The sequence below is a fragment of the Petromyzon marinus genome, chromosome 2 (assembly GCF_048934315.1).
Source record: "Petromyzon marinus isolate PM22_M1 ecotype Great Lakes invasive population chromosome 2, UKy_Petmar_22M1.pri1.0, whole genome shotgun sequence".
NCBI lineage: Eukaryota > Metazoa > Chordata > Hyperoartia > Petromyzontiformes > Petromyzontidae > Petromyzon > Petromyzon marinus.
In genome coordinates, this window is record NC_133668.1 from 17,587,485 (window position 1) to 17,613,479 (window position 25,995).

The window sequence follows — 25,995 nt, forward strand, 5'->3', positions numbered from 1 at the left end:
AATGACAGAAAGTGGGCATTGTTTCGCTGCAGATGTTTGAATTCCTCATCTCTGTTATTCACACATATTGTAATCCAGTTTCCTTCCAAGTATGAAAATACCCCAACAGGAAATTGCTACAAAATCTCAAGCATAACTATCCTGATAATACTGCAATGAAGAAACTCAGAGGCGTTCCTGGGTAAGGAAGTGTTGTAACCAATAAAGGTTGACCATTCCATGATGATGGATCAATGTAATGTGCAGATTTGCACCATTCTCTTAAACTAGCCTTTTGCCCGTCCAAGGACGGGTGTATTGTAGCGAATCTGAAACTTGCGAGCGAAAAGCAGACCACGACGTGATATTATTAATGCGTGTGCAATTTCACTTTAAGGTTATAATCCCTTGTTCATCATGACGTCTCAATAACGTTACGGAGATCACGTAACGTGAGGGTTCTGTCTTTGTAGTGAGGGTTGTAAGTTGACGCCGAGGAGGGGGGAGGAGGCGTCTCGCCCCCCCCATGTGGAGTGACGTCACCCGCTATTATGAATGGGGGGGGGGGTCCATTTGGAGGACGTCACCTTATGATTATTAATAAGGGGGCTGTTCGATGTGGAGTGACGTCACCTGCTCATGATTATTAATGAGGGGGAGAGGGTGCTCCATGTGGAGGGGAGTTCACGTGGAGGGCGTAACCTGCTCATGATTATTAGCGAGGGGGGCTGGTCGACGTGGAGTGACGTCACGAGCGTTGCACACAGACATTCTTGGCTCATTATAGTAGGTAATAATAATGGGGGGGTGTCCATTTGGAGAACGTCACCTTGCTCATGATTATGAATGAGGGGGGCTGTTCGATGTGGAGTGACGTCACTTGCGCATGATTATGAGGGGGGGAGTACTCCATATTGAGTGACGTCACCCGCTCATGATTATTAATGAGTGGGGGGCTGTCTATTTGGAGGACGCCACCTGCTCATGAATATTAATGAGTGGGGCTGGTCGATGTGGAGTGACGTCACGAGCATTAAGGACAGACATTCCTGGGTGATTATCGTAGCCATGCATGATGGTTGCCGAACAAAAATAATACTCAATTATTAACCAAACATCTCAAGCAGGACTCTCCAGTATGAACCTCAAAGTTGACGTGAGCCTTTTCCAGAGAAGACCCCTTAAGAAATGTCTCAAAAGGTCAAACATTTGTATCTCGACGGACAGCCCTTAGGCTGGTGGTGAAGATGACACATTCCTATATCCATAGAAAAAGACCACCGGTGAGATTTGGGTGAGGCTTCTCTGGGCAGAGCATAGGGAGGGCGCCACGGTGGCGAGATGTTAACTACCTCACCTGGTATAAAGGTCGTGGCTTCGATCCCCATCCCAACCCTGATGCATGCTCTCCCCGTCACCGCGTGGATTTTTCTCTGAATCCTCCGGTTTTTTTCCTTCCACATTTAGAAGCATGTGTTTGGAGTACTTGGCTGCTATTAATGTCCACATGATAAGCCATTTTGTTGAGCTATCATTTGCGGGCAAGTCACTTCTGAAAAAAGAGCTATGTAGCTCAGTGGGCCTTACCTGGTATAATAAAAAAAAGAGTTGAGCTTAGGATAAGTCCCAGTAACTCATTGTGAGCCAGGGGTATGGGGACTTCCCGCCCACCCCTTGTACACGTTACTCAAACCGGAGGGACCTTTTGGTGTCTTATGTTGCACACATTACGTTGCACACATAATTGTGGCTCAGTACTTGGGGTGACTCAAGCGGACCGACTGTACCGTACCAAAGCTTTTTCTGTGACCAGTCACAAGCTAATCACTCAGTTATTTCAATGCTAAATTCGCCTAGTTATTTCAATGCTAAATTCTCCTGTTTGATTTGTACTAGGTGCCTCGGTGAATGTATATGCTCTGACTTTAACATAGCCATTTCTGTGACCAGTCACAAGCTAATCACTCAGCCATTTCAATGCTAAATTATATGCTAATTCCTTTGTCAAGGCGCTTTATTTCTTCTCACACAGCTTAAAGGTCGTGATCTGAGCGTGGCTTTTTCACTCCAGCGCTGTCCTCCAGACAGTCTCGTCCCTTCACCTGATGAAGGCCGCTTGTGTTGTGGCCGAAACGTCGTGAGAATATTATTGCGTTATTTTATTTTAGCAATTTATTATTTTATTCTCATTCTACGTGACTTTACCGAAAGAACCAAAGAAGACGTACCAAAGCTGTGTAACCCACACGCGTGGAAGATCTCCTGCGCGGTTTCCATCGCCGTCCGTGTCACGCCGTCAACCAGCGGCGTGGCCGAGTGAGGGCGAGTGATCGGCTACGTGTAGCCAGTAGAGACGTTAACGTCTCAGTGTTGTACTCAAGAGTAAGACAAAAAATAAGGTTGGCCTTCGTTATACCCGTGTGTAGAATACATTAAGTACCCGCTGCACGACGTGTCACGGAAGTCGCTAAGAATTACATAGGCACGTTAAAAGCAATGGTGCAGCGCGGCAATTAGCTTGTTCTCTCACACCACTGCTGGCAGAAAGGGCATTTGGCCGACTTTTTCACGACGGCCAGATGTCTCGGAAGAGGTGGAGAAACCCGCACTCTACCTCACCACTTGCAACCAGACGATTAACTGTGATGTCAATCGGCATTGGGCTACTGCAACTTTTTAACGTTGACCGGACCTGTTCGCAAAGGTGGGAGAGTACCCGAAGCTTTACAGCGCCACACGCGACCTGCCGATCAAAACTGTCTCAAATCAGCTGCCGCGCCAGGAGATCGAATCGAACCGGCGATCTCTGGATTTTAAGTCAGAAGTGTGCTAAACCATGACCACGGCAGTTTTCCCTACGCTTCTGTTTTAAATCTGTTTATCGTCCGCCATGTGTACATAATGTATATATGTGCAGCAAACCGGTAACCGGTTTTTCGTGCGGTTACCGGTAATGGAAATTAATCAAACCTCGTTCACCAATCGATTTTGTAGGATGTGGATGGTTTTGTTTTATCCGTGTTTGTGGCGATTTGTTTACCTTTCTTGTACTTTGCACTACTCTGTTTTTTTGCACGTTGTTGTTACGTTCTCAATCCGCCCCCTGTTGGACGTCTGTGTAAAAGAGCTTTATAGATAATCGGATTCCTTCTGCAGTATAATCATTCTGATTAAGCGGCTACTCACCCGTCACGCTGCTACCCGGTTCGCTTCCGCGTCACGTGCCCACAGGGTGTGATGCCCCCCCCTCCCCCGCGCCCCCCCCCTCCCTACTGCCCCCTGCGCCCCCCTCACTTTGCAAAAGGCCTTGGGGCCATAGACGAGCACAAGCCAAGTCACTGTGCCCTGGTGGTTGTTGCTGTACTCGTTGCAGGCGCCCAGTGGCGGCAGTGTGGGCAGGAAAGTCTATAAATGCTGTGCAGTACCCGCTTACCGCCGTGTATAAAGACAAAGTATAATCCACGCAGAGCCTTTAAGCAGACTGCAGGAGCAAGTGCCTATATAAGCGAGCGCCTATGAAGGCCGTGTAAAATACGGCTACTGCACATGCCTCTGAAGACTGGGACACTGTTCAGGGATGTTCTGCCCACCGCCTCTCCGATCAGCTGAGCGTGTATTAGTAATAGAATACTGTACAGTATATGAACAAATTATGGTAAATTTTTTTATTGTATAATCTTCAATCTTGACTTAAAGCTTTCGTGACTGCAGGAATTCATATTCTTTGGGTCTTTAGGTAAAGTCACGTGGAACAAAAAAAATATAACACGAAACTGCCGATTGCTTGTGTTGCGATCGAAACGTCGTAGTTTCTTGTTATTTTTTGTTGTTCTACGTGACTTTACCGAAAGATCCACATAATGTATAATCTTGATTTAAGATTTTACTTGGTATTTCTAATTAGACCTATTTCTGACATTAAACAGTAAGTGCAAGTTGAAACCAGATGTGGGAAAGGGAATATACAACGTTCCAGGGACACATTTTGTGTACCTATTATCAAACATGAAAGGAAGTTAATGTGGAAGACGCGACGCACGTGTATGGCCGTTCCTGGGGCCAGTGAGTTATCACTGGCTCCAGGAACGGCATGCGTAGCTCCGATTAGCACGGTTGGCTACGTACGGTGTGAAAGAAGTTCAACACAGGACATACCCATGGACAGTATATTGCACGTCGGTGCTCAGCAATGTTGCACGCGCGTCCCCTAACGGGGTCCTCCTCTTCCGGGTCACGTGCGCCACAAGCGCGCGACATTTCAACGCCGACCCGGAAGCGGATGGACCCCCCCCCTGTAACGCCCCCCCCGTATCCCCACCACTCACCCACGAACGCGTCGCGATTCCCGAGCCGCGATTTCATCAAAGAATCGATTTTTTACTTTATTTCGACGTGCACGTAGTAGCGGCCGCTAGCCGCCGGACGGCGAATTTCCCGCGAAAGCCAATACATACAACGCATATGAATCGACGCACATGCACGACTTTTACACAAGCTTGTCAATGCGTGTATCGTGAGAGAGCGGAGTCGACGAACGCGAGGGGTGAATCGTCGATTCGTCATTTCGCCCTGGACCCCCCCTCCCTCCCCACGCACCGGGAGGTGAGGGGGTGGTGAGCCCCCCCGCCCCACCAGCGCGTGCCCATCCTGTCACGTGTCCGCGCGGCGATCGCGTGATGGGCACGCGCGGTTGTGGTGGTGGGGGGGGGGGTCTGGAGCTCTCCAGGGGTCTGAGGGGCGGGGCTGTTTGATGGTGGTGGTGGGGGGGTCAAACTGAGGGGGGCGTGGCGAGCATTAAGAAGGCGGGGCTGACAAGAAGGAGGGCGGGGTCAGACGGAAAGGGGCGGTGTCTCCCGTGAAGGCGTGGCTCCACCGTCGTTCCGGCTCCTCAGCCCCGCCGACATGGCCGGACGCCTGCCAGCCTGCGTGGTGGACTGTGGCACCGGGTAAGACGCCGCTTTGACACGCACCCCGGCGACCGCGAAGTTCGATCCCGCGCCCGGGGCAGTCAGGGTACGGGGAAATCACGGAGCCCCCTCGCCGTCTCCTGCGTTTTGCAGCCGCGGGGGCTGTCTGCCAACCCCGTCCTTGCGTGAGGAAATCCCGCCCGGGCAGCGCGGGAGTGAAGAGTGAGCCGGGGACTCACTCGGGGGTGGGGGTGGGGTTGGGACACCGGGACCAATTGACTTCGCTTCCTCAGACCCAGAACCTGACTCCCGTCCCCTGATCGCTCGGTCCAACTCTGCTTCCAGACCCGGTCGCCAACGCTGACGGGTTTCCACTTCCCTGAGAAAAACCCTCGCCGCCTGCAACGCTGCGCCCATCCCCGATTCCAATCCCTACCTCTAACTCTTGACTGATGACCCCAGGGCGCAAACCCACACCCCATCGCTAACTCGACGCGTGACATGGACCCCAACCTAACCCTGTCTTAACCCGCTACCCAGAACTGTGATCCCACACCCCGATCCCCCTATAATCATTGGACCTGAGCCCCCACCCTGACCTCGGCCTTCACCCTGACTCCGTCTCTGACCTCGGGGTCACCCACAAACCTCTCTCGGGGCCCCCTCGTCCAGAGACAACGCGACGTGGCCGCAACTCGCGTGTTAACAAAAAATCGTCTTTGCATGTTTGTAATGCATTTGCGTTTCTTCCCGTCCGCAACTTTTAACTACGCGGAAGTATTAGTCTCCGGCTCTCCTTCAAGGGTCCGTCTTTCTCACCACAGGCATTCTACCACCGTTGCGTTTTAACCTTTCAAGTGACATTTTTCTGGGATCTCTCGTGTCAAAACCGCTAGGCTGTGTGCGGTTTCTATCTTTCCCTAAACAATGTTAAGGCTCTGTTTCCACAGCCTATATTCTTGCATTCCATACTGGTTATAACCAAGACACCCTTCAGGAGTCTGTCATACGGTAGTCTCCCGTCACTATCCTGTACTGAACTATTTTAGTCTTTTCTAGACATTCTTCGAGGGTCTATTTCCTCACGGTGTCTAGACTGCTCGGATAATGAGTGTGCCTGGAATCCTTAAGGCTTTATCTTATCTTACCAACACATCTTGCTCGTTCTGTGTATCCATTCGCATTACACCCTCAAAATTGTGTCTTTGTAAAGAATCTGTTATATTTGGAATTTTGCCCGATAGCTCTTTCAATGGATCATCTTGACTCAATCTCTAACTTGCCCTCGCTTTATCCCATCCACATACATTGTTTCAGGGTCTATTTTAACATAGCTTATAGGTATCATTGGCTGTGTAGTCTCATTGGCTGTGTAGATGAGAATATTTTATGTTTTATTTTTATTTCCCTTCTACGTGACTTTACCGAAAGAACCAAGAATATGAATCCCTGCAGTCACGAAAGCTTTAAATCGAAATTTAGATGAGAATAGTTTGATGTGAGCCTCTTGCTTCGACCTGGGGAAGCTCAATTTTATTTTACACAAAATATGATTTTATTTTTGTTAGTAATTGTGTTTTGGCTGAACCCCCAGCCAAACTCATCGGCCTTTTGAACGTGTGTGGTGTAATCAGGATTGGCAGCGTCTCAAAACTTTGGCAGTTTTCTCATTGCTCTGATAAGGGCTTTGTGCGCCCCCTTGAGCCACGCCGCTTCCTTGCCTCCTCTCACCCTATGGTATTATTATCACATGAATTGCGAGGGAGCTGTAATGACGGTGCCGTCGCTCAGGATTTGCTTGAGCCCCCAGCACGTGTAAGTGTAACTCATTGGCACAGCCGTAAAATGTATACTGTCCAGTTGTCTGTAAGAATATCGTTTTACAGCAGTATGGTTATCCAACAAACTTGGCCGTGCCATTGGCTTTGTGAGCTCCACAGTTGAGGTCTATTTTTTGCATGTCAGGGAAACCTTAAGCAGATGATTGATTGAGCTTAATGTAGGGAAGGTATGCATTTGGGAACATGGCTCTGTTCCTTGGAATGGTTGCTGTGAAACTTTCTGCAAGATGCATACCACAATTTAAGACGATTTGGTGTTGTGTGTTATCTTATTTTACATTTGTCATGCACCTTTGATCAACATCCAAAGCACCTTGTTATAAAGATTGACATTGTGATGAGGCAGAATAACAGCAATCTGACAGTACTAGGACACTGTTGGACCAAAAGTGGAGCTGTATTTTTTTAGATTTAGTGCACATGATGGTGTCAATTCGGGTGGCTTTCTCACTTTTGAATTGCATATGGCTCAGCTAAAACTTGAAAGGTTATACATTTACATCACATTGGTTGGTTGCTTTTCATGCCTGCACACTTGACAAAAATGAGTTCCAGTTTGGCAGATGTCAATGGTCTCTGGATAAACTGGTTGTCACTGTAGACATTTAATATTTCCATTTCTGGTCCACTGGTTGAGCAATGAACCACTTTGATTTGAGTGTTCCAAAGTTTTTTTCGTGTTGAGCCATTGTTGAAATTATGCACTCCCTGAGGACCCTGTGACTGTTAGGAAAACAGGTGTATTGTCTAATACTTATTTTCTCACTTCAGGCACCACTGGAATCTGCTGCCATTGAATACTTTACTCTTTTCTCAGGTACACGAAGATTGGCTATGCGGGCAACACAGAGCCTCAGTTTATCATTCCATCATGTGAGTTTTTCAAGTGATAATATTTAAATGTGTTCGTAATTTAATTTAGCTGTTCTGAAACTACACAAGTGCAAATTGATGTTATTTAGAAATGCATTTTTGAACTGGCAGTGAATTGTAATTTGTTGATGGATATTGACATACGTCCCTGTAAAAAATTGTATACAATAATTGATTTTGAATTAAGTTAGCTATATTATATGCCAAACAGTAGTTTGTGAATTGTAAAGAAAACATTTTATCTCTGTAAAGTATGCCCTCTAATGGTGACAGCGAAAATTACATGAAATTCAGCATGTCCCACTCTGCTACAAGTTTGCTGCAAATGTATAGTATCCATTACCACTAAGAACTGCACATGCACCTTCTAATGTAGTGCAGTCAACTCGTTATTCATAAGGAAAGAAAGCATGTCTTTTTAGAACGTAAAATTCAAATAGATTTTTTTTTCTGGAACAACAAGGGTGATCTTTATTATGGAGTGATGGTTCAAATGACTGGTGCATGTGAATGTGTTTTTGTGGTATCATTGATTATGGTAATGATAAAACCGTATGACTGAGACTGGTGAATATTTGCCTTTTGTCTCTTGTTATAGGCATTTCCATCAAAGAATCCGCCAAGGTGGGCGACCAGTCCCAGAGGAGGGTCATGAAGGGTGTCGATGACTTGGATTTCTTCATTGGTGATGAAGCCATTGAGAAGCCCAACTACTCCACGAAGGTATGGATATCTACATCCATCCACATTTTGAATTGAAACTGAGGGTTGTGCTGAGAAACCTCAGCCCTTGCATGCCTGCAGTGTTTTTTTCTTCCAAATGAGCTGTGATGTTTATTTCGTATTCTCACCTGCATGGATAAAATAATAATTTTGGTCATGTCTATAATACTCTCACAAACTCCTTTGTAACTGTAAATATCAGATGTTGGGCAGAGGTATCATAGAACAAATTCTAAAGTATCTTCAAGTGATCTCTTATTCACAGGTGTCCAGCCACCTGGCTACAGAGATAAGTGTTTGTCACATAATAGTTAAAATTATATTTGTATTTCTGGAAATTAGCCATATTAACTTTAAAACCAACGTTAATTTGATGGGTTTTTTCATCAGTTGTCGGTGACTGGACCGAGGCCTTTAACTCACTGCACTTGATAACCCAGTTTAATCATGGGGAGCTACCTGGATTCGAACCCAGTATCAGAGGTGCCAACTCAGCTTAATGACGTCTGAGCAAACTGGTCACCTTATTCTATCAAGTATTTTAACATTTTAAAGTGGGATGATGCCTGTTATTGATGGCCCTTGTCCTTGGTATAGAGTTGTGTTGTGGAGAATTATACTATAAGCTTTATTTTTCCTACAAAACCAAGTAATTACATTACTCATTGGTTTTTTCGGTAAAGTCACGTATGTAGAAATACCATAAAATTATATTAAAATAAATCAATCACGACGTTTCGACCCCAACACAAGCGATCTTCATCAGGTGTAAAAAACAAAAATAGCGAGGGAGCATATAGGGTAACATCAACGCAACAAATAGAGAGCGTTAAACGGCACGGAGGTAAATACAACAAGAAGATGAGAGACGAGAATTCAACAAACCTAAGAAAAACTTATGTGATGCAAAACCAGTCAGGCCAACAACACAGTTAGACACTTGCCTGGCGGACCACGAATTTCAGAAGAATGCTAAATTTCGTGTTCATCCTCTGAGTTGAACATACCAGCATAGACAGAGTGAACAAATACGAGGTACAAGTCAGCAGAAATACATATACAGGGACACCAAGAGGCAAGAAGAGGAACGACGGACAGAGAAGCAAGAAAAAGGGTCGGAGGGATGAACAGACCGAGGCTTAAATTAAGCAGTAGAGGTGGGGGGAGGGGCCGAAGAGTAGATGTGGTGGGAGGGGGAGGGGCCGAAGAGAGCAAGGGGGCACGGTAGCAGAGGAGGGGAGAGGGGTAGGAGAAAGCAAGGGCGCAATAAGTTTAGGACAGAACTGCAAAGGTAACTTCCCCGTAGAAGTGTGTTAATAAAGAATTAAAGCTTTCGTGACTGCATAAATTACTCATTGGTTTTTTCGGTAAAGTCACGTATGTAGAAATACCATAAAATTATATTAAAATAAATCAATCACGACGTTTCGACCGCAACACAAGCGATCTTCATCAGGTGTATAAAACAAATAGCGAGGGAGCATATAGGGTGATGAACACGAAATTTAGCACTCTTCTGAAATTCGTGGTCCACCAGGCAAGTGTCTAACTGTGTTGTTGGCCTGACTGGTTTTGCATCACATAATTTTTTCTTAGATTTTTTGAATTCTCGTCTCTCATCTTCTTGTTGTATTTACCTCCATGCAGTTTAACGCTCTCTATGTGTTGCGTTGATGTCACCCTATATGCTCCCTCGCTATTTGTTTTTTACACCTGATGAAGATCGCTTGTGTTGCGGTCGAAACGTCCTGATTGATTTATTTTAATATAATTTTATGGTATTTCAACATACGTGACTTTACCGAAAAAACCAATGAGTAATTTATGCAGTCACGAAAGCTTTAATTCTTTATCAAGTAATTACATCTTTCGGATTCATTTTAAATATCGAAGACAAAGAATACTTATATTTTTTATTGTAAATAAATGGTTCTAATTGCTAAATGTTAGAACATGGAATGAATAGATGGGTAGCAGGCTGAAAAGGCTGTCTTGTTACAACTAATTAATGAGTGCATTTCATTGATGTTAGGCAGCCTAGACTTAAAAATCTGTACAATAAACCAATTGTAATTGTTTATCATCAATGGCATAATGTGCATAGTGTTTTTTTTACCACAATTCTAATGTGTTTTCTCTTTGTCAGAATACACTGATTATAATAAAAAAATAACAAAAAAAACTTTAAAAGACAAAAGTTAAAATCATGAACTCGGTGACACAATGGTTGCTTACTTGTACTGCACTATCTAAAGATATTGTCAAATATGTTTGCCAATAAATTACTATTATATCCTTAGCTCTTTCGGTAAAGTCACGTTGAAGGGAAACAATAAAATAATAATATATATATAAAACAATAAAAATTCTCACGACGTTTCGACCATAACACAAACGGTCGTCATCAGCAAACGTCGTGAGAATTTTTATTGTTTTATATATATTTTATTATTTAATTGTTTCCCTTCAACGTAACTTTACCGAAAGAGCTAAGAATATGAATTACTGCAGTCACGAAAGCTTTAAATCAAAAAATAAATTACTAATTAATGAATCAACATTAGACTTGACAGAATATCCATGGGGGGAAGATGCATTCTAATTAAATGTAGTTAGTTGGGCATTTGAACATGCAGTCTTTATGTCCACAAGTTATACAAAAACCCTGCTATTAAAAGCAAGCATGCACTCTTAAGTACTCTTTCACAGGCCTTGAATAAGCCTGTTTATATGTTTGTAATGTTTTTCTTGTTGCCGTTATAGTGGCCGATCCGTCATGGCATAGTGGAGGACTGGGATCTGATGGAGAGGTTCATGGAGCAAGTGATCTTTAAGTATCTTCGTGCTGAACCCGAGGACCACTACTTCCTCCTGGTAAGTGCTTATCAGTCTTCCGCAGGCATGAGCCTGGCTTTACCGCACCCACACTGCGTTAGTGTTTTACGAGGATGTTACTTACAAGAAAAACACATTTGCATGGAATTTTTTTTTTAAGTCAACGTCTGTGATCAACTTAACGGGACCAGTGCTGATCCCATTGGTAATCCTGAGCCAGGGTTGGAAAACCTCATTCCTCTGGTGGAGGCTAGTCTATTCATAGGACAACCGTTTTTGAATAGACACAAAGTGCTACAAATTTTATAACCTTGGATTGATAATGAGCCCAGTCAACCTTCATTTAGATTTTAATCTCCCAGCTGTCTGATTGTAAGTGGAGTGTTTTCACCACATCGCCACACGGCCGGTGCATATTATGCATGTGTAGTCACTCGATATGTATTTACAGCACTAGATAACACACACAAACCCAACATTACATCATCCAGTCTTCCTATTTTGCCTCTACCCACAGGCCACACATTTTCATTGATTACCACATCCTATGACTCATTTTTCTAACTCGTCAGTAATGAGGAAGATGTGCAGGTTTTGTGTAAAAATGCAGAAGCACAGTGATAACTGACTTTTAGTTGTCCATCAGATAATTATTATTTAAATGAAGGTGCAACCTGAAAACGAAATTTCCCTTATGTTCAAATATTATCTTAATCCACATTTTTTATGATGTCCACAGTTATACTATCTGGTTCAGGAGCTTACATTTTTTTTTCGTATCGTGTGGGGTGTTGTTTACTGTTTTAGCTATGACATCGGGAGCCTCCATTTGTCATAGGTCATTGGTCCATGTTTCTCCCTAAGGCCAGGATCCACTGGGGCAATTTGAGGCCAATTGTTTCTGGCATCCATCACCAGTGGTTGCTGCAGGATTTATTATTGTAAACGTTTTGTTTGGCAATATCTGAATAAATTTGATCACAAATCCCCCTGGTGGTCAACTGGGACAGCAGCATTAAATCGCATCACCGAGGTCACGTGACGTTTCTCAAATGAAACGCGCTTTATTTGAGAAATAGCAGCTTCAAGCCTATGCATGGTTTGCTTGGTCTTGTGATGGTGTGATGTATTGGTGTGATTTGACGATGTGGAGAGGGGGTGGGGCGTGATAGTGTGGTGAGATGGTATGACAATGTTGTGACGGTATAACCTGATGGTTTGGATTACTGGTGTGCCATTAGATTAATTTCAACAACAGATTAATTTCCAATCTGTAAATACACAATTGTGAATCAAACGCATTGCTTTGATTGACTAGAGGAAGGCCTGTCACTCCATACTGGTGCCTGGCAAATTGTCAAAGTTACTGATGGTTCATGTGTTGCTAGCGACGATTATCGGTAATGGGTTGCCCTTAAAAATGTTTTTCATGCTCGCATTGCATCATACGATGTCTTCATTCATTTTTTATCTTGCGCTCAATGAGTTTTTCTCATTTGTTTTTCTGAATATGAGAATTTTCTGTGTCTAGTTACATTATTTTAAGGCATGTCCACAATGATCCGACAATTTCTAGTTTAAACCCAGAATCAGTTGTGGATACAGGAACATAACATAATCTCTTAAGAAGACAAAGCAGTTTTAAGTGACTGTGGTCAGTGGCAGAGCCGGGTTTCCTGGAGTAATAATGTTTTCATGTTGTCTACATTTACAGGATTGGTGGGGTTTCACAGCTTTCTAATAATTTGAAGGACATGATTTCACATTTCAGTTAAGGGTTAACTCATATTTATTACGGTTGTATTGCAGTTGTTGCACTCTTGATGACGATGACTGATTGCTTTGTGCTGATATCGGTTGGCTTGCATTGTGCTATTTCCTGTTTTCTATGAACCTATAATCAACAATTCCTGATGATTTCCTGGTCAATTGTAGATGCACTCTATGATAAACAGCCCACAAGTCAAGCTGTGGTGTGAGTGCGATGTAAGTGTTATATACAATGTAGGACAGAAACATCTCTGGTCAATCTCGTACTGTGGCATTATATATATTCTGCTTAAGAGAGTATTGTAAACAAAATTGTATGACTCAAATGTTAAAAATGCCAAGTTGTACACTAGAAATGCACGTGCTTAATACGTTTGTGAATGGATGTTTTTCTTTGACCGCAGACCGAACCTCCACTCAACACACCTGAGAACAGGGAATATACAGCCGAGATAATGTTCGAGTCCTTCAATATCCCTGGCCTCTACATAGCTGTGCAGGTGAACCTTCAGCTGTGAATGTTAACATGTATTTATATTCTATACTCTTGTACACCCATAATAGAGGTTTTTTTGGGTTAGATCGCGTAAATATATACATGTGTCGTTAAAACCCGCCACCACCCGACACAGCCAACTAGTAAGGGTTGTCACATATACAGAACATGCCAATTCGTCACTAGTACAGCACACCGGTGTGTTGGAGAGCCAAGCCACAACATTTACAATCTGAGTACGAAGTTTTGCCAGTCATTACAACTAGCTTCATCAGGCGACAGCCAGATTTGTGGAGACTTCTTACTGCTTCATTCCTTGTATAGAGGCGTAGATGTGTTTACCACGCAGCTGCGCTCTTGCACAATGTGGGGGTGGGCGGGAGATTACTGAGGCAACGTACATTATGCATGTGCATTATGCAAGCCCTTTGAACTTGTCCTTCCTGTCTCTTGTGTTTATTATTAAAATAGCCCTACCAACGGTAAACCCTATTGAAGTACGCTGCCCTTTGTAGGCATGCATTTAAATAATGTATTATTTGATTAATCGCTTCCACGCAGCACTAAGGCGGTAGCTATCCGAACGGTTCAAGTTATTTTGATTTCTTTCAATTTCGATAGATTATCTAAGTAGTCTTGGCCAGTAGTAGCTAGTTTTGCACAAAACCTCAACATTATCAAAATCAATTGAGTATCCTTGTTGGCACGCGTGATCTGCTACTGCTGACAGGCGTATTTGGGAGAATTTAATATTTCTCTGATGTTCTTTGAGTCTCGTGCTGATCATTTGTCCTGTTTGCCCAACATAGCATTTACCGCACGTGCAGTTAATCCTGTACACATCCTCTGTTGATAGCTTCGGTAATACATATTTTGTACCAGATATTAAATTCCGTATTTTATGTACCATGCCAAATCTTACTCAGATGTTTTGTTTTTCCAAACATCTGGCTAGTTTATCAATTTCTCCTGCAATGTACGGTATTTTGATCGTTTTAATTACTTGGGAAGTTTCAATGCTCTTGTTATTTAATTTGGTTTTGGTATTCAGAACACGCGTGCCAACAAGGACACTCAATTGATTTTGATAATGTTGAAGTTTTGTGCAAAACTAGCTACGACTGGCCAAGACTAATTAGAGAATCTATCGAAATTGAAAGAAATCAAAATAACTTTAACCGTTCGGATAGCTACCGTCTTAGTGCTGCGTGGAAGCAAATCATCAAATAATACATTATTTAAATGCATGCCTACAAAGGGGAACGTACTTCAATAGGGATTACCCTTGGTAGGGCTATTTTAATAAACATGATAGACAGGAAGGACAAATTCAAAGGGCTCGCATAATGCACATGCATAATGTACGTTGCCTCAGTAATCCCGCCCCCCCCCCCCCATCATTGTGCAAGAGCGCAGAAGGGTGGTCAACACATCTACGCCTCTATATAAGGAACGAAACAGTAAGACTTCTCCGCAAATATGGCTGTCGCCTGATGAAGCTAGTTGTAATTACTGGTGAAACATCGTACTCATTTTAGAAATGTTGTGGCTCGGCTCTCCAACACACCTGTGCGTTGTACTCGTGACGAATTGGCATGTTCTTTTTGCGTGACAACCCTTACTAGTTGGCTGTGTCGGGTGGTGGCGGGTTTTAACGACACATTTACGCGATTTAACCCTAAAACCTCTAATATGGATGATATTGGTCGCAAACGACTACGTGTTAAACTGACTCTTGTACACGTGCATTCTTCACAGCAAGCATTTTTTCCCACTGACGGTTGTGAAGCATACTGACTTTTCAGTAACTGTGAAACCAGTTGCCACAGAACTATGCAATATTAATTTGGGTCAATGATCTTTCATAAAACTTATGGTAATATATGACACGATATCAGTTTTGTACAGCAAATGAGCATGGAATGTATGCATGCTCTGAACTTATTTTTTATTCATTACCAAGCATATGCATATGAATTGTGAATACGACTTAAAGTTTACAAAAGCATAACTATATTTTGATTATAATAGAAAGTCCATTGTTTCATTCAGTTTATTGCGTTTGCCTTGGAGTGACTGAGCATACCTCCTTTGCAATTGTTTCATATGACGGTAGTAAAATGCTTCAATTTGTAGTGTAATAGCGCCGTCTGCTGTCCAGCAACGACAACTGTGGTGGACGAGCAGTACACACGCCGGTGAGCCTATACGCGGGTGTGTTGTTAGGGCGGAGAAACTGGGGCAAGGGTCATTGAAGACTCCATCTGGAAGCCCCTGGAACCCGCTAGTGGGTTCAAGAAGGGAGGTGCGGCCAGGACATAGCCAGGCGGCGCCAGGTAGCATAAAAGCAGCTGAGAGCGGGAGCCCAAACGAGTTTTTGTAAAGTGACCAGCTGGGGAGGGAGGTAAGGGTACCACCAATGCTTGACCACTTGGCTTTTAGGGGTGCCGGAACCCATGATATGCATCGTAAATCCAGTTACGTTTTACCCAGCTGATGACCGTGCGTGTGCGCACACCTACAGGCAGTCCTGGCGTTGGCCGCCTCTTGGACGTCACGTCAGGTTGGGGAGAGAACTCTCACAGGCACGGTCATCGACAGCGGCGACGGCGTCACCCACGTCATTCCTGTGGTGAGCTGCGTGTCTCCAGTGGGGCTGAGATTGTGGTGGGGAAGGCTTTCGTTGGCTTTACAGTGTGGTTTAGTGAGGTGTGATGTCAAGGATTCATCACAGCCAGTGCTGTTGGATGGCCACCTAGGTTGCAGGTTGATAATTCACAATGCCTTATGATTTGTGGTCATAATGTTGAATGACAGGAGAAGTATGATTACAATACAATTTGGGAGGGGGGTTGTAATTTATTCTAAGGCCATAGATGATCTGAAAATTGGATCAAGTTTATACAGTTATTTAAATATGTATGAATCGTTCAAAAAGGTATTTGAGAAATAAAAACTAGAATTTAGCAGCGTATTAAATTAAATCAGGAATAAATTCGGTTATAGCAGCACAAAAAATGGGAGGTAGTCAACAAGACATACAGCAGTAGCTGTTCAGGTATGAAGAACAACTAGGCATATGATAAAAAGCTCTTTTGATGTCTCCTTTTTGAATGTGTTTAGTATTGCTAATGGTTACAGGTTGCTAATTGGAGATAACTGACATTCTGAAAGACATTTAAGCCGCAAAAAAGGGCATTATTCTTGATATTCTCTGAGCAGCTTTAGATGCTTCCACTTGTATAACATTATCTTCATAACTTAAATAAATATATAACAGTAATAAGTTTACAACACACTGTAACCTCAACTATTGAGCGGAGACGGTTCAATTAAAATCGGAAAAATCTGTATATTTGTAAGATGGATGTGCAGTTCTGAGGGGTCATGCTGTAACCCCAGGGTTTGTCTAGCACAGTGGTTCTTAACCTGGGTTCGATCGAACCCCAGGGGTTCGGTGAGTCGATCTCAGGGGTTCGGCAGAGCCCCCGCCACGGAGGTCCGGACACACTTGAATTATTGTGTAAATTTGTGATGACACACACGGCCCGCTTGGCCATCACTGGCTGCAGATGATCATGCTACACTGCTTGGCCAATCAGCGCTGCGGGGAATTTAGTGCGTACTCAGTAGTCAACGTGTGACTGTTGTTGTCGTACGTCGTGTGATTTCTTTAATATTTTATCCATACTAACTATGTCGGGCAAAAGAAGAAAGTGGTCGGACGAATATGTACAACATGGATTCTCATGTATCACGGAACGTGATGGGAGTGAGCGTCCTATCTGCATGATTTGCAACGCCAAGTTGAGCAACTCTAGTCTTGCACCGGCAAAACTAAAGGAACACTTCTTGAAGCTGCATGGAGACGGGGAATACAAGAACACAACACTTGCTGAATTCAGGGTGAAGAGAGCCAGATTCGATGAAAGGGCCACTCTGCCTGCTCTTGGATTTGTACCTGTTAACAAACCGATCCTGACAGCATCGTACGAAGTTGCTTACCTGATCGCAAAGCAGGGCAAGCCACACACCATTGGTGAAACACTTGTGAAACCAGCTGCATTAAAGATGGCGAATCTGATACTCGGAACAGCGGCCGAAGGTAAATTATCCCAAATTCCCCTTTCAAATGACACCGTCAGTGACAGAATAGAAGACATGAGTAAAGACATCTTGGCTCAAGTAGTCGCGGATCTGATTTCAAGCCCGGCAAAATTCAGCCTTCAACTCGACGAAACCACAGACGTTTCTTATCTAAGCCAGCTTGCTGTTTTTGTACGCTATGTGAAAGACGACATGATAAAAGAAGAGTTTTTATTTTGTAAGCCTCTTACAACAACAACAAAGGCAGCCGATGTGAAGAAGCTTGTGGATGACTTCTTCAGAGACAACAATCTTTCATGGGATATGGTTTCTGCAGTTTGTACGGACGGAGCTCCAGTCATGCTGGGAAGAAAGTCTGGTTTTGGTGCGCTAGTAAAGGCCGATGCACCACACATCATTGTGACGCATTGTATTCTGCACAGGCATGCGTTGGCAACAAAAACCTTACCTCCAAAAATGGCAGAAGTATTAAAAACTGTGGTGGAATGTGTGAACTATGTGCGAAAAAGTGCTCTGAGGCACCGCATCTTCAGTGAGCTGTGTAAAGAAATGGGCTCTGAATTTGAGGTACTTCTGCTCCATTCTAATATTCGGTGGTTATCCCGGGGACAGGTGCTGAATCGTGTTTTTGCCATGCGTGTGGAATTAGCCCTGTTTTTGCAAGAGCACCAACACTGCCATGCAGATTGCTTCAAAAATCCTGAGTTCATTCTCATTTTAGCGTACATGGCTGATATATTCGCAGCTCTCAATCATCTCAATCAGCAGATGCAGGGTGGTGGAGTCAATATCATGGAAGCGGAAGAACACCTGAAGGCTTTTCAAAAAAAGCTACCGTTATGGAAACGACGAACAGAGAACAATAACTTCGCAAACTTCCCGCTTCTGGACGACTGTGCAAGTAAGATCGAAGATGTGTCTGGAATCGAAGATATTTCTGTATCCACGGAACTGAAGCAAACAATTGCCACGCACTTAGATGAGCTTGCAAAGTCTCTCGACGGATATTTCCCTACAAGAGAGTCATATCCAGCATGGGTGAGACAGCCGTTCACGTTTGCTGTTGAAACAGCAGATGTCAATGATGAATTCCTCGACGAAATCATTGAAATTCAGCAGAGCCAGGTTCAACAGCAACTCTTCAGAACAACAACGCTCTCAACGTTTTGGTGTCGACAAATGAAGAAGTATCCAGTTATTGCTAAGAAAGCCCTGGATTTTTTTATACCATTTGTTACAACATATCTTTGTGAGCAATCCTTTTCGAGGATGCTGGACATAAAAACGAAGAAAAGGAACAGACTTTGCTGTGAAAATGACATGAGAGTGGCACTTGCCAAGGTGAAGCCACGCATATCTGAACTGATCTCTCAAAGGCAACAGGCAACAGCAGAAGTCACATTGATTTTCAGGTATGTAATTTGTTGTGAGTTTATGCATTGTGTTGGTTTTATTCTTTGAACAAGGTAATGTTCATGCACGGCTCATTTTGTGTACCAGTAAAAAACATATCTATGTCTTGAATTTGAAAAAAAATCACATTTTATTTTTCACTAAAGAGGGGTTCGGTGAATGCACATATGAAACTGGTGGGGTTCGGTACCTCCAACAAGGTTAAGAACCACTGGTCTAGCAAAACAGACAATGTTTCATGCCTCGGTGGGTTTATTTCAGCTGCTGGTTACAATAAGGATACAAAAACAACTTGGTATATGCATATCTTTGTACTGAGAGTGAACCTAAGTCTGAATAAAAAAAATGAGTATAGAGATTTTGAAAACGAATCTTCCAAATAAACTTTGTATAAGCCCAGATCTGGGGGCACTTTTTCATGCATTTTTCTATGCAGCTGAAGAGGCAATCAAATGTGTTCCCTTTTGGGATGTCAAGCAAAAAGGCTGTTTCTTTTTTACTGCATGGGTTTTAGAACCTGTTTTGTCTTTTTGTCAATGGCACAATGGGGATATAATTCTCCCAGATAATTGGGTTTCCTTTGTGTGATCATCACCATTGTTTATTTAGTGTGGAATACACAATGATTTATTGCATAACATACAAAATTAAATCTGAATAATGCCTCTGTGGGTAGAGGATAAACTCATCATGTCGGCATTGCCTAGAGCTCAACCATGAATTGGATACATGCCAGCAATGTCGAGCCCTTATAGACAGCACACTGAAGTGAACAGCTAGCTCCACATGATGTAAAAACTGACGAGGATTGACGTAGCTTATTTGTCCTTTTTGTGATAATTTTCTACCATGCTTAACTGCACCATAAACATTGCATGAATGTAAGTCATATGTGTATGCAGTTTACAAAAGTGTGCCTTGTATTTCACAAGGTGATTTCTCACAATAGCATTATTATTGCTCCGTCATAGGGTGTCTCACCAAGACTCGCCGATTAACACCTCGCCACTGTCATTACCACTGCCTTTTGATCGAAAAATATACCCTCGGATAATGTTGCTCTCCATTATCTATGAAGACTAGCTATTGAGCTTAACATTATCCTTGCCATATATTTTATTTTATGATAATAGTGGTGAGGTTTATTAGGTCTGTCCTCCTACAGCACTGATAATGTTCACAACTCCTTGATATGGTGATCCACAATATTCCATCCTCATCCTCCTGTTTTTCTCATCTCCCTATTTGCAACATAATCTCCATTTTTAATGTTAACCATCAGTTTTATGCTGATGACACCTAGCTCTACCGTGAACCCATTCGGGCAGTGATCTTCTCCATGGGTGACCAAGAGTAATTGGTAGGAATTTCACATTCCCATGGTGTGGCTATTTTCTCTCTTAGAAGCCAATGTTGATTTCTAATGGAGTGGGGTATAGTTTATGAACAAGAGCTATAAAGCTCAGTGGGCCTCACCTGGTAAAAAAAATCGTTCAATTTACTTTATTGATCCAGATGGGATGATAGGCTGACGTCCACTCGGGATTTGAACTCACAATCTTTTTTGTGCGTAATACTTTACTCCAGAGGGGAATTTCAATTCGGATTGTGAATTGAGATTTCTGTTACAGCAAGATGTGTTAGGAAGAGGTTGGGTTAAACCTGATAAGTATGCTAACACACGATTAGGCCTTCTGTTACCAAAACCAGTATTGTAATGTTGAGCTGGTTCATCTGTGCATGTCATGTAACAGTCAAACATGTTGAAAGGTGTTCTTAACATTTTAAGTATAATTTTAATTGTATTTAAACTGCTATCCATCTCTATTCAGATCTCTTGTAAATTAAGTGAAGCTGTCTAAAACATACATGAACCTGCCATTGCTATGATGTATTATTGTTATTCTGTGAAAGAGATATTGTTTTCATTCATTAATAGTGTTTTCATACAAAGATCATTTCCAATGCATTTAAATTACGTCAACGGCTGCACAAAAATCGTCTGCTGTGGCCTATGCAGGCAGAAGGATACGTCATTGGAAGCTGCATCAAACACATCCCCATAGCTGGCCGCGACATCACCTACTTCATCCAGCAGCTGTTGAGGGAGCGGGAGGTGGGAATTCCACCAGAGCAGTCACTCGAGACAGCCAAAGTGATCAAGGTAAGAGAGATTTCACACCCGTTGCCTGCTTTAACTCATAGTTAAGCACGCTTTGTGTCGTCGGTCTTGCCACAGCTTTCATGGAGCACAAGTAAAGATATTTGTGTAAACGGCTATACAAAGCGTATTATTAAATAATACACATTACGTATTGTTAAACACAAGCGTATTATTAAATAATACACATTACATTTTGATTAAAGAATTACTAATCTACAACTCATTACTAATCATAACTAATGACTGATTACTAATCGATTATATAATTACAATACCCCCCCCAAAGCCTCTAATCACTGCACCTGATATGAGTTAAGTGATGACGTCACCCTGCTGCTCTATATAAAACCGGGAGAAAGCGAGGGCTTTACCATTCTGGCGAATTGCCCGATGATGCTGGATGTATTTACCAGCGAAACGTCGTACTCAAACTGTAAATGTGGATTCACTCTTCAACACACCGGTGGGCTAAAGTAGTGAATTATTTGTCTTTTGTCAACGTGACACTTTTTTTTGCTGATTGGCCGTGTCGGGTGGTGGAGGGTTACAACACATTTATAAATAAACGCGATCTAACCCAAAAACCTTTATTATGAATAATATTGGTCGCGAAAGCCTACGTGTTAAACTGGCTATACAAAGTTTACACTGACCAATAGCTTGTAGCAGATACTGTACATCGGTAATTATCAAAATATGTTTTTGATGAACACTGAACCACTTACGGACGTGTCAGGTTTCAAACTAAATGGGCACAATAATATTAGGAGTGTTCTTGAAAGCCACAACTATGTAAATATAGGTTGTAGATGTGCACCCAGGACTATCAAATACAACTTCATCATTAGAAGCGACTCTGATGACATCACTGTGCAGTTACTCCTGTACACTTTAATGCCTAACTGGCAAAGGATCGTAGAGGCCTCCACTCTCACAAGAGTCTGTGCCTCCTGAGCCGAGAGGCCTGTGCCCATCTTGATCTACTGCCAGATGTGAAAAGTCCGGTATGCTGGACACTTTATATTTCGATTTGGTCGCATGTCACACTTTTGACTTGACACATGGGTGCCATGGGCCAAGGCGATTGTACGGTACCTTCCATAGGTCACATGGTTGCAGTTTCTGAGGCCGGAAGGTGCTCTGATTGCATTGTTAGTCAAAAAGTGAAAACAGCGTGCTCAAAGAATGCACTGCTGACATTACATGTGAAACGCCGGCAACCTCGACGCGTGGGACCTCCAGTAGTGAACATATCTTGGCCCTGTGCAGCGTGACGACGGGCACGACACAGGTATTGTGTATTCATAGTTTCACTGTGAGACTCTACCACTTTGGCTTCCGTACATTATTAAGCCATCCCATTATAGGCTATACAATACCAATGCGTCGCTGGATTCAGGGGGCTGAGGAACCTGAGGGGAGGAAGGCTATGTCACTGCGGACATACGTGCATGGGGTGAACAGTGCTGCGTTATTTTAAAAGGCTGCGTTCCTTTAAAATGCGACTACCAGTAGAGGGCACTCATCATTCATAGAACCCTCCATAGGCTCCAACTGCACCATTGTTAATTTGGCCCTGCTTGTTTTCCTTCCATCACTTTTAGACACGTGACTGCACTCTTCCACCACTCAGTACTTTCGTACGGCTTATATTTAGTTGACACCCTTTCATACAATAACACTCATTTAACACTTGATACTGGGACCCAACTGCTTTTTTTGATGTTGTGAGCTATAGTGTAAATGTGTTGGCATATGTGGTGACATGTTGTGTTGTCTTTGTTTTTAAGGAGCGGTTCTCATACATATGTCCCGATATCGTCAAGGAATTTAGCAAGTTTGACGCGGACCCTAGCAAATGGATGAAGCAGTACACAGGCATCAATGCCATCACTAAAAAAGAGTTCACCATTGACGTGGGTTATGAGCGCTTCTTGGGACCGGAGATCTTCTTCCATCCTGAGGTATTATATGAGCGCACAACATTCTACACAGCAGCATGAGTTACAGGCGTGGGTGCATGTGCAGAGATTCACACCAAGCTGACACTAATTAAACGTATAAACATGTAAATACATGATATTCTGCACACGGTCTATATTTGGCACATGCTATGGTATTGTTTATTAAGCAATGGTAAAGATGCTGGTTTTCTCATTCAGGAATTGCCCAACCATCCCAATATAGGATAATGGGGCTTCGTGAGGATTTTCTGTATTATTGTAATATCTTAAACAGCCTTGCTGTCAGAAATCAATCGGTTCATACTTGTACACTTTGGTCACATGAGGCCTGGATTAACCTGGATAATCCTATCAATCAAGGAATAGAGGAAAGTTACCGTAGAATGCGATAACCAGTAATGAGATGGATAGATGGTGTGCCGTAGGTCATTTGGAGGTCAAGTGCTGGGTATCAAAAGCTAGCGATGTATTAAGAAGGCTTCCGAAGGCATAATGATGCACTATAGGGTACAGTGAGGGAAAAAAGTAATTGATCCCCTGTTGATTTTGTATGTTTGCCCACTGACAAAGAAATGATCAATCTATAATTTTAATGGTAGGTTTATTTGAACAGTGAGAGACAGAATAACAACAAAAAAATCCAGAAAAACGCATGTCAAAAATGTTATGAATTGATTTGCATTTTAATGAGGGAAATAAGTATTTGACCCTTCTGCAAAACATTGCTTAGTACTTGGTGGCAAAACCCTTGTTGGCAATCACAGAGGTCAGACATTTCTTGTAGTCGGCCACCAGGTTTGCACACATCTCAGGAGGGATTTTGTCCCACTCCTCTTTGCAGATCTTCTCCAAGTCATTAAGGTTTCGAGGCTGACGTTTGGCAACTCGAACCTTCAGCTCCCTCCACAGATTTTCTATGGGATCAAGGTCTGGAGACTGGCTAGGCCACTCCAGGACCTTAATGTGCTTCTTCTTGAGCCACACCTTTGTTGCCTTGGCCGTGTGTTTTGGGTCATTGTCATGCTGGAATACCCATCCACGACCCATTTTCAATGCCCTGGCTGAGGGAAGGAGGTTCTCACCCAAGATTTGACGGTACATGGCCCCGTCCATCGTCCCTTTGATGCGGTGAAGTTGTCCTGTCCCCTTAGCAGAAAAACACCCCCAAAGCTTAATGTTTCCTCCTCCATGTTTGACGGTGGGGATGGTGTTCTTGCAGCATTCCTCCTCCTCCAAACACGGCGAGTTGAGTTGATGCCAAAGAGCTCTATTTTGGTCTCATCTGACCACAACACTTTCACCCAGTTGTCCTCTGAATCATTCAGATGTTCATTGGCAAACTTCAGACGGGCATGTATATGTGCTTTCTTGAGCAGGGGGACCTTGTGGGCGCTGCAGGATTTCAGTTCTTCACGGCGTAGTGTGTTACCAATTGTTTTCTTGGTGACTATGGTCCCAGCTGCCTTGAGATCATTGACAAGATCCTCCCGTGTAGTTCTGGGCTGATTCCTCACCGTTCTCATGATCATTGCAACTCCACGAGGTGAGATTTTGCATGGAGCCCCAGGCAGAGGGAGATTGACAGTTCTTTTGTGTTTCTTCCATTTGCGAATAATCGCACCAACTGTTGTCACCTTCTCACCAAGCTGGTTGGCAATGGTCTTGTAGCCCATTCCAGCCTTTTGTAGGTCTACAATACATCCTTGGAGAACTCTTTGGTCTTGGCCATGGTGGAGAGTTTGGAATCTGATTGATTGATTGCTTGCTTCCGTGGACTGGTGCCTTTTATACAGGTAACACGCTGAGATTAGGAGCGCTCCCTTTAAGAGTGTGCTCCTAATCTCACCTCGTTACCTGTATAAAAGACACCTGGGAGCCAGAAATCTTTCTGATTGAGAGGGGGTCAAATACTTATTTCCCTCATTAAAATGCAAATCAATTTATAACATTTTTGACATGCGTTTTTCTGGATTTTGTTGTTATTCTGTCTCTCACTGTTCAAATAAACCTACTATTAAAATTATAGACTGATCATTTCTTTGTCAGTGGGCAAACGTACAAAATCAGCAGGGGATCAAATACTTTTTTCCCTCACTGTACATCCTTGGTCAGTACCGTAGCTACATATTAGTGTGGTGCGAGGTGCCATCCTTCTCCCTCTCCCCCCACTCCTCCACTGCACTGCCCCACCAAAAGTTGTAGCTACCATTCGTCACTCTAGCTTCGTTTCTAATTGTTCAGCTATACATTCGGGTGGTGCTGTAATACAATAAAGCTGGACACTCCAGAATCACCGATCAGCCCATATATGGAAGAAAGTTGGTGTGGTGTTGCCCGTAGGTGCATGTCTTTTCCCATACATGGTTTTGTGAAACCTGAATCGAGGTATATTGTATCGATTCTGCTCAAAGTCGATCGGACAACCATGTTAAGAGTAACGATTCATTGAGGGTTAATCAATGCTTAAGTTAATTGAGTGATTCCATTGGTTCATATAGGGTCATGTGAAACGCCCTCTTTTTGTTGATTTGCATGATTGGTGATTCACTCGCAGTCCGTTTTTTTCGCATAACAACGCCCCTATTAGGAGGTGCAACCGTGGTGGCTGCCTTGCCCTTGTTACAGCACTGTCATCAATCTTCGTTTCAAGGCAGTGTTAAACCTAAAAACTCAGTGCCTCTTTCACAACCTTAGGTGTGAGATATAACGAAATGCTAAGTAAATTATACGGTCCCAATTCATCTTATAATGAGGGAATATCACTACATCACAACGATGCAGAAAGGCAGTTGCAAGGAGGGGCATGCATATTTTCCTGCACTGCATTCCGAACATTGCTACACAGTTCACTGCTTGTGTATCTATTTTATAACTGCTATACAGTACTGCCCATTCTTATAACATGAACCACTTGTGCCTCCTG

General features: G+C 43.2%; 2 protein-coding genes across 5 annotated transcripts in view; one reads left to right on the top strand and one right to left on the bottom strand.

Annotated features, from left to right (window-relative positions):
• LOC116945675 (solute carrier family 35 member F5-like) overlaps positions 1-4,243 on the bottom strand; it is a 56,288-nt gene extending 52,045 nt beyond the window's left edge. For 2 of the 4 annotated variants that reach the window (XM_076071064.1, XM_032960225.2), the window contains exon 1: positions 4,135-4,243. The gene's annotated coding sequence lies outside the window, so the exon portion shown is untranslated. Of the gene's footprint in view, positions 1-2,207; positions 3,014-3,165; positions 3,228-4,134 lie in introns of those variants that run through there. The other 2 variants (XM_032960216.2, XM_032960224.2) reach the window with 2 other exon arrangements.
• Positions 4,244-4,775: 532 nt separating this feature from the next.
• LOC116945702 (actin-related protein 3-like) overlaps positions 4,776-25,995 on the top strand; it is a 34,314-nt gene continuing 13,094 nt past the window's right edge. The window contains exons 1-8 of the mRNA XM_032960226.1: positions 4,776-4,925; positions 7,545-7,600; positions 8,199-8,323; positions 11,087-11,197; positions 13,333-13,428; positions 15,949-16,056; positions 20,965-21,108; positions 22,899-23,072. Of these exons, the coding sequence (XP_032816117.1) occupies positions 4,882-4,925; positions 7,545-7,600; positions 8,199-8,323; positions 11,087-11,197; positions 13,333-13,428; positions 15,949-16,056; positions 20,965-21,108; positions 22,899-23,072 (858 nt within the window). The 5' untranslated portion in view covers positions 4,776-4,881. The remainder of the gene's footprint in view (positions 4,926-7,544; positions 7,601-8,198; positions 8,324-11,086; positions 11,198-13,332; positions 13,429-15,948; positions 16,057-20,964; positions 21,109-22,898; positions 23,073-25,995) is intronic.